The 10,000-nt window shown below is 35.0% G+C and overlaps 1 protein-coding gene across 3 annotated transcripts in view; it reads left to right on the forward strand.

The window, feature by feature from the left end:
* LOC136855085 (transmembrane protein 117-like) overlaps positions 1-10,000 on the forward strand; it is a 321,784-nt gene that overhangs the window by 287,053 nt on the left and 24,731 nt on the right. For all 3 annotated transcript variants that reach the window (XM_067131898.1, XM_067131907.1, XM_067131914.1), the window contains exons 8-9: positions 1,766-1,891; positions 9,171-9,304. In XM_067131898.1, coding sequence (XP_066987999.1) covers positions 1,766-1,891; positions 9,171-9,304 — 260 coding nt within the window. The remainder of the gene's footprint in view (positions 1-1,765; positions 1,892-9,170; positions 9,305-10,000) is intronic.

The following is a 10,000-nucleotide window of genomic DNA, read 5'->3' on the forward strand; positions in this document are numbered from 1 at the left end:
TAGTAATGTTATCAGCAACACATGTGTGTGTTCTGTAAATGCTTTGTTTTGCTTTGAGTATCATCACACAAGATATCGTGTTGACAGGTCGGGATAACAGTCGAGTCGTGTAAGATTTTTGTCTCATACAAGAAAAAGACCAATGATTTCGCAATGTTACATGTATTGTTCTGAGCGCATCCCATACAGTTTTCTGTTCGAGTCACATACTCCTTTTTGAGAGTAAGGGCACATGTCTCAATAGATTACATCATGTTTTGTAAGATTGCAATTCAAAATGTTTTGCTCAGGAAATGACGTCATTTGGTTGTTTCATTTCTTGCTGGAATCCTAAAAATTTGCTGATTCAGATTTCAGAGACCTTTTGTGTGGTTCTCTCTCTCTCTCTCTCTCTCTCTCTCTCTCTCTCTCTCTCTCTCTCTCTCTCTCTCTCTCTCTCTCTCTCTCTTCTTCAAAGAGAGAAGTTATTAACATAAAATATTTGTTTGGTCATTGATGTTAATCTTAGCTTTTGAGATCTGATAGTACCGGCAACGAGTGTACAGTATATATATTCATAATGGCGCCTAACAAAAAAGTTTGTTTTGTGAATCTTGAGCAGATGAATTTGGGGTGATTTTGTGAAAGTTTTCACAAGCTTGTTTGAGGTAAAGTGAACTTTACTTATTATTACCATGGTATAATAAGGTATGTTAAGGGAGTTTTGCCTTAGTGAAATTGTTTTTGTTAAATCTTTTGTGCATTTTTGTGTGTTCTTGTGTTCGCAATCTCTTCATTTTTCATATTTTAAATAGTGGTGATTTGACATTTATTTGCTTAGCATTTTAATTATTTCTTGATAATTTAACACTGGATAGATTAACCTTTGTAACTTAATTCGTGAGTTAATTAAAATTTGTGTTTCAAGTAACAGTAAATTTTTTCAGATTGTGAATTCTAATTATAAATTTTTAATTTAAAAATAAATTTTTGTATTTAAAATTTTTAGAAACAGTGTTTCATTTATTTACCACCAGTGAATTGGATTAACTGTGTGCATAAGGCAAAGTGATAAACATGTTTTGTTCCTTTAGTTTTGTTGAAGTGAATTAAGACCAGGGAAACAGTACAAGTTGTGTGATGGAGTGATGCCCTTTACTTTAGTATATTTCTTGTTTAAATATTGACACCTCACACTTGTGTTGATAAAGTTAGTCCTGTTTTTCACATGATTAATAAGCTTTTTAAGGGATCATTGTTACCTTTAGAGTACTCAGTCGTAATTTTATTGTTATGAGAGTTCTGGTATCTGGCTGAAGTGAGGTAAATTTTTGAATTTTGTGATTAGTTGTGTAATAACCAGGTACTTGCAACACATCGTGACAATATATATATTATATATATATATATATATATATATATATATATATATATATATATAGTTGAAAAACTGTCTTTATAAATATGATTGAATAATTTTTACGCATGAGAATAACTTGATGACTTCTCAAATGTAGATCTTCCATTCCTCTTAATAACTGAAACTTCCTGTCCATTATTTTTAAAAGCCTCTTCCTCTGATAGTTTGAACAAAATACTTTTTTTTAAGTTAGTTATGTCTTATATTGCAGTTATAATGATAATCATTCCAGAATCATTAATTACCCATAACGTTATTCTCGCTTTTTTTCCTGCACTGGTTACGTTTTTACAGATGATGGCATTTTACGTGGTTTTCCGCAAATTATCTATTCATTTTCCTAAATACTTCCCCACCTCTCCGCAGACCCACAGAGTAGAAAGGTGTTCTCGGTGGAGGACCCGAAGTTCGTGAACGAAATGAACGAAACGATGTGGACCTGGGAGGCCCGTTCGGAAATCAACATCACGACTGGACGCCCATACAGAACCCGTAAGTTTAATTAAAATAAAATGCGTTCGTTCAGAAAATTCTATTTTGCTGGCGGTCGAAGGGCGGAAGTCCTACGTGGTTCAGGTGCAAAATGCCGGATTTGTAAAAGATGTCCCGCAGGATATACGGTGTGCTGTAGTCACCAATGTATTTGGGGGTTCGCTTAACACCGGAGGAGGGACCAATTTACCAGTTTCTTCCGCAGCTGTGAATTGTTTAACCTAGTTTTGAAATTTTGATGCCTAAGAGCTTACTACCGTGTTAGGAAACTGTTTTCACATATTTTGTTTATATTTGAACTGATGTTTTTTTGAGGATGGCTTCTTGGCCGTCTGCACTGATATTTTAAAAGTTCTGTCTTATTTATTTTTTTTTTTGTAGTGTTTTAGTAAATCTTTAGGTCACCCAAATTCTGGGCTATTCTCGCTAAGTCTTAGCAACCCATGGCTTTAATAACAAACACCTTTATCTCAGATTTCATTGTCCTATTTACAGCAGTCATTTTCAGACATCTGTCTTATTTTTCAAGCACATTCACCACAAGTATTTGTTGCTATTGTTTGTGAAAGAGCTGGCGTTGTGCCAGCACGGGCTCTTGCTTATAGAGCAGCCCATAAACAAATGCTTGGAGTGAGGCATAGTTGCATATAAATATGAGAGAGAGAGAGAGAGAGAGAAAGAGAGATTTTCTTCCTTGACAGGCTTAGCTGTCTCTTGAGTATTACGTTGAAATGTGGACGAAGAGTCAACTGCTGTGATCTGTCAGTCATCCCCTTTATCTCTAAGACCTGGAAACTTTTTCCTTTTATTTTCCTTTTTTTGTGATCTGGAAGTCCTATCATCTCTCTCCTTATCAAAGGCCTATGTCCCAGTGGGCGAAGAGAGCTCAAAGATGTCTTTGTGTTTATGTGCCTTAAAGGCGAACTTTATTGAAATTGTGCTATCAGTCTGTGTATCTTTCTCGGAAATAATATTTTAAGCAAAGAGCTACTGGGCATACAACTTGTTGCCCTTGCCTCATCTAACCATGCCCAAAATAAAGTTGAAATATAAAAAAACCATTAAGAAGTCGAGGCACGTCTTTTTAAAGAAGTAAGCTTATAGGTATAGGTAGGGTTCCAGGTTTCTATGAAAGGAGGTACAAAGTTTAAAGTATTAACAGTCTATAGCCTGCGCATATTCCTTTGAAAAAAATGAGCGAATTTGTTCAAATTAAACCTCCTAAAAGATTTTACAAACGAGTAATATTAAGTAATTGAAGTGAAGATGAATTTTCATCTTTTTAAAGTAAATTTTCGAATTTCAGAAGTAAGAATGCACCCGAATTTGCGTAATGTTCAAAAATAGTGGCGACCTGTTAATGTGACGTTGGCATTGTATTTTGTGTTACTTTTTATATGTGATGAGAAGCATCACCATTTAAATTCCCAAATAAAAGCAGGCAACTGTTGATAAACTGACTTTAAAATTGAGTAGCGAAAACTCACCACTGAGTGCATTATTGTTTTCTGTTTTGTTGTATACCAATGGCTTTCATTTAGCGTCGCCATTGCATCATTAGAATCGTTTGGGAGCGGAACCCATTGTGTTGATTAAAAATATATGGAACACTGAAAAAAAAACTTGTGCCTGATCCTAAATTGTTTACAGTGTACCCGGTTAAAGGGGAACTTTGACGGCGAGTGCTATGGGAACTTTGATGATTATAATGCTGTCAGCAGGAAGCATTGATGATGATGATGATGATGTACAGATGGATCAGAGTGTTTGATGATTGATGATGATCACTGTGGCGCGTGGGAGACTTTGATAAATACATTGATCTGGGAGGCTTTGATCGTGAAAATACAAGAACAAGGAGAGTTGGGAGATGAATGTAGTGAATACAGTTGAGCATTATTGTCACTGTAACTCTGGGGAGTCGATTATTTGAACCATTTTTATTTCAGATTATTGGTGTTGGTTGCCCCAAGGTAGGTCATTGGGGCTTTGTAAATGTTTTGCCTAAACCTATTTTTTTATTCTTTTTTTTTTTGGTGGTTGAGCGGTGGGGTGTTGGAATGGAGTGATTCCATACCGAAATAAATCGGAATTTTAATCGACTCAAATAATTTCTTTCAGGTTTGAAAAATTGAACAAGAGTATTTTTGTTCATTTGACGGGTTCCAGTTTCTGGAATGTAATAGCATTCACTGTGTATATTTTAAAGCGAATCTTTAGGTACTCCATGACAAAGTATGAAAAGAAACATTGGCACTTCATCCTCTCTCATATCTTTTACAAAACATAAAGAAATGGAAGTAAGAATACATAAAGGAATTAAAACATGTGGCTGTTGGTTAAAGATATTTTTTTTTTTGCGTATGGTTACCATCATATCTGCCAAGTATGAATGAATTATTATTATTATTATTAGTCCATCAGCCAGGGTCCGATTTTTGGCTCGTCAGTATCAAACGGGGGGAGAATGCTCATAGTGTTTTTTGGGTAGGTATATATGTCTAGTGTTAGAAAATATATGATAGCATTGTGGCAGTTGCAACTGTATTTGTGCTATCTCCCATTTATTGTAACATTCGGGTGAATTTTGAAGGTCTCTGGGAAAACACTTTTTTGACTATGGAGAGGAAAATTTTAATGCAGATTTCTGAAATACATACATATTAGGTTAATCACCACTGTAAATATTATTAACCTACGTGTAATATATGGTCAGACTTTGATACATCAAAGTAGAGAAAATGGAGAATTTTTTAGTAACAAGTTAATTGTGCTTTGCTCCATGACCATACAATTCAACAATTCAGAGATTCACTGGTTTAGGATACTGCCCACAAGTCCGGGGAACACATTGATATATAATAACTTGCTGTGGGTTCCATGTTTCTGTGTATATCCAAGCTAAAACACAAAGAAGCAAAATCAATCTTAGATGAACGATCCTATCCAATACCAGTAAAATTTTCTACACCTAATACTGTTATCAGAAGGAAGATAATCCACATATTTAAAAGTTTGTGCGAACAATCCAATGACTTCATTAGTTACACAATAAATCACTAAGGTGCTTAGTTTCTTATATCTATGTGTCACTGGTACAATGCGGAATTGAGTTTGGTTTGCTCTAGACTCAAGCACACACCTTGGTCTAGTAACAAAAGATATTTGTGAATGATTCACAGTACAACAAATTCTACTAAGATCCATTAATGATAAAAAACACTCAGGGAGTGGAGACCTCGGCCAAGCATATTGTGATTCCTACCAAACGGTGAGCCTGACCACTCCCAAAACTTATTCATCTATTTTTGGTGCCATTAAGAACATTTAATACAAATCCGTCAATAATATTTTGTGTTATACTGCACACAAACAGAAAGACAAACAAACGCAGGTAAAAACATCTGTACTTACCTACAACATTGCACACACTTTTAATTAAATTAATTATCATCATCATAATCGTCCATGCTCTCCACATCATCCGTGCTCTCCTCATCATTCGATGGCCACATAGAGCCAAGATAGCTTCAGGTGCAGGCCGACCATCCATCCAATCAACTACTATTAATTCCTCAGCTACATCCATCTCAAGCTTCCATCCTCTGCCAATGGGACTTGGTACGCCTGGGCCTTGTTCAAGACATCGTCGCCATATTCCTGCCTTTTGATACATTTTAAATTCTTTACCGATACTCGTAGTCACTTCCTCTTCTTCATTCTCACTGGTGTCTCTTTGTTTCTTTTGCAATTCCTATAGCATGATTTGTGATAGTGTGCCTCAGCTGCAACAATGTCTCTACTTGTTAGTGCTATCATCCTTCCATCTCCCTTTCTAATGGCACCCTCTCTTAGTGTTTGATCAGCTCTCAGTTGCGTATGGGAATGTTTTTTGTATTTGACCTTACTACAGAATATACAGATCGGAGCATAAACTCTTGATTCAGATATTGATTTTCTGGAAGACTTTTTTGAGGACCCTCACTACTACTAGATACTTCACTACCACATTCACCTACTTTCTTTTTCAGAGTCTCCAAGTCTCCTTTCAGGGTGAAAATGCTTCTACGTTTTCGATGATAGAACACAATTGAACCTTCTTTGTCTTGAATGTCTTGAAGAGTTTTTGCAATGCCTGGAATGGGGATATGATTCCTGACTTTGGCAGCTTCAAGTAAGGTTAACCAGGAATCATGGCTTTGAGGACTAATTAAATGTTCATCTTTGTCGGATACTGCCTGGTGTGTGATGCACAGTTTCTTAGCTGGTTTCTGTGGTGTCTCCATGTTGATGAATTATACCCGAAAAAGAAAAGAAAAGAAAAATATATATATTATGTATATATATATATATATATATATATATATATATATATATATATATATATATATATATACTATATATATACCATACTTCAGGTAGCCTTTCAGATAAAAAAAAAGTGTTAGGCGTAAGTAATTAGAGAATTTCATTGGTGTCGGATGGGATCGTTCGTCTAGGATGGATTTTGCTTCTTTGTGTTTTAGCTTGGTTATACACAGAAACATGGAACCCACAGCAAGTTATTATATATCAATATGTTCCCCAGACTTGTGGGTAGTATCCTAAACCATTAAATCTCTGAATTGTTGAATTGTATGGTCATGGAGCAAAACATAATTAACTTGATACTAAAAAATTCTCCATTTTCTCTACTTTGATGTATCAAAATCTGACCTTATATTACACGTAGGTTAATAATATTTACAGTGGTGATTGACCTAATATGTATGTATAGTCTAATAAAATTTCAGAAATCTGCATTAAAAATTTTCCTCTCCATAGTCAAAAAAGTGTTTTCCCAGAGACCTTCAAAATTCACCTGAATGTTTACAATAAATGGGAGATAACACATGTAAAGCTACAACTGCCACAATGCTATCACATGTTTTCCAACACTAGATATATATACCTAACCAAAAAACACTATGAGCATTCTCCCCCTGTTTGATACCGGCAAACCCTCCTGGCTGATGGACTATATTGAGAAAAAGTCTTCGAAACAGCTTGCTAATGTAACAGTGTACAGAAAAATATAAAAATCCTCTTAGATGAAAGGAAAATCAAACAAAATATGCAGCAGAAAGGAATGAAAGCGTAACTGAGGTAAACTGTGTAAAAAAAATGTATGGCTATCCTACAAATTTTCAAAACTGTATTCCACATCAGGGCTTAGTATTATTCCACAAGGCTGTACAGTAGTAGCTGCACGAAACTTTTAGGAAAACTAAGATAGCAATATTCACCTCACAGATATATCTTTCAGCATTAAATACTAAAACCCCGTAGGGGGGTAATGCAATCAGTTCACTGCACCTCATGCGGTGCACTGTAGGTATGATTAAAGGTTCTTTGCAGCGTCCAATCGGCCCTTAGCTGCAACCCCTTTCATTCCTTTTACTGTAGCCATATTATCTTTCTTCCATCTTGCTGTCCACCCTCTCCTAACAACTATTTCATAGTGCAACTGCGAGGTTTTCCTTCTGTTACACCTTTCAAACCTACCTTCTCTTAATTTCCTTTCCAGCGCTGAATGACCTCATAGGTGCTTGGCCTTATGCCTAAACTCTATACAGTATTCCATTCCATTAAATACTAAGAGAATTCCATACAATTAATGCAGAGTTGAACGAACAGAAAAGAGACAGATGAAATAGGTTTCATGTTAATTTCAGATAAAAAAAACATAGGACCTTCATCAGCTTAAAGACTGAAGGATGTCTTTGATCATAAATTACGGCAGAGACATTGATGGAAGACCTCGTTGATAACAACACCAGATGGGGGATTTGGTTTCGGTTTACTGATAGGAAACCAGTGATGACCCGTGACGGGAGACACTGGTAAGAAATGTTTTTTTAAAGGGTAACATTGCAGTTATTGGGAGACTTAAAAAATTAAATATTTGGTGATGAATTCAGTTGAAGTGAGTTGTCGACGATTAAATTTTTTTATAATCGAGTAATATCACAGTCGTTTAATGGAAAATTTTATGTGGGTCCTTACAGACTGAATATTTTTTATGATTTTTACCGATATTGGCAAATGGAGATGAATACACTTAATTGGCAGCTTTGATTATCAGTGTTGTTTATGAAAACCAGGGGATTAAAAAATGCAAAACTATGTTATGTTATGTTTTTCTTTTTAAGCAAAATGCAGTCTCTCCTTCAAAAGGGGTGATTTCAGAAAAAGGGGCTACAGCTCCCTGCATCATTGGTCCCCTGATTGCTTAATCAGAGATGAGCATCAGAGATGAGCATCGTGTATTAACAATCTTATACAGCCTCAGAGGCACTTCAGACGTGTATAGAGAAGACCATCAGCAGTGCTTCCATCCCCAAAATAAAAAGATAAAAACAAAACTCATTTATATTCAGTAAAACAATGTGAATGATGTCAAAATTTATTATCCATGTAATATTTTAGTACATAGGTAGTATGCAAATGCCCAAAAAATCATCGAGAATGGGCAGAAGGGACGACCTAGTCTAATGGGCATTCAGGCATTTAAGTGTCCAGGGGAAGAGAAAACATTATTTCACGTCTAGCCCCCATGAAGGAAAAACCTGTCTTAAAAATGTCCATCTGGATAATATCGAAACGTGAACAAGGAATAGAGCCGCTTGAGTGATGTAGATGCTCAGAGGCTGGCCCACCATCTGGCTAACTTCTTATATCAACCTTGCTTATGCTATAGCCAGGAAGGGATACAGGATCTGGTAGCAAGTCAAGGGTTTGTTGACCAGCTGCCCGATGCTACAGTATATTCCTTCCTGGCGAGAGTAATGGAATAAATGTATAAGACTCACAATGATTTTTGAGGTCCTTTTAACCAAATATGAATATTAACCAGATTTTATTAAATTGATATTGAAGAAAAAAGAATTATTGGATTGAAAAGTCTTACCACAAAACCAGCCCCATAGGAGGGTAGTGCCATCAGCATTACTCAAGGTTCTTTGCAGTGTCCCTTCAGCCTCTAGCTGCAACCCCTTTTATTCCCTTTACTGTATCTCCTTTCATATTCTCTTTCTTCCATCTTACTTTCTACCCTTTCATAACAATTGTTTCAGCATAATTATCAACGCTCTATGACCTCATAGGTCCCAGCACTTGCCTTTGGCTTAAATTTTATATTCTAATTCCAGTTACAAAATCATTTCGGCTGATGCAGCTATGATTTCTAACAGATGATGTTATGATACAGTTGACTGTAACCAACGTTTCGCATTTACAGAGGACATGTTCATGTACTCCCGCTTCATGGACTACAGTCTGCCCGTGAAGTGCACAGCCTTCATCCCAAGTATCTTGGGCTTCGTCATGCTGTTCACTCTGATTTCACTCTATGGTCGCTTTGAACCCAACAAGGTAAGGGAGTGGGGGATTTCAGTCTGTGAATTCTGTATCTTTCAGTTACTGTATTAATTATATTTTAAGTGGACCATATATATTTTTATATATATGTATGTATGTATATATATATATATATATATATATATATATATATATATATATATAGATATATATTGAAAATAATGAACACATTATGACCTTGGTAGCTGAGTCGGTACTACTTTGGCCCGTCATCTTGGAGACGGAGGTTCATTCCCAGTGTGAGTCAGGAATATATATACAGAATATATATACAGTATATATATATATATATATATATATATATATATATATATATATATATATATATATATATATATATATATATATATATATATATATATATATATATATATATATATATATATATATATATATATATATATATATATATATATATAATAAAGTACTGTTAGAAATATTTGGTACCTAGGATAGGAAATAAAATTTTGATATGTTTAGTATGCTCTTCAGGAAATATTTGTGTTGGTGAACATACTTATTCTTCTCTTTCCCTCGTGTCATGTGTATGTCTACATGTGTTTAATGATGGTTGTTTCATTTAGCTACCTATTTATGGATTTTTTTTATTAATTATATCTATAAAAAACTTAATTGTCCTCATACCTTATTTATTTTTTATGTGTAATGTCTGTATTACATTGATAAGTG

The sequence above is a fragment of the Macrobrachium rosenbergii genome, chromosome 3 (genome assembly GCF_040412425.1).
Source record: "Macrobrachium rosenbergii isolate ZJJX-2024 chromosome 3, ASM4041242v1, whole genome shotgun sequence".
NCBI lineage: Eukaryota > Metazoa > Arthropoda > Malacostraca > Decapoda > Palaemonidae > Macrobrachium > Macrobrachium rosenbergii.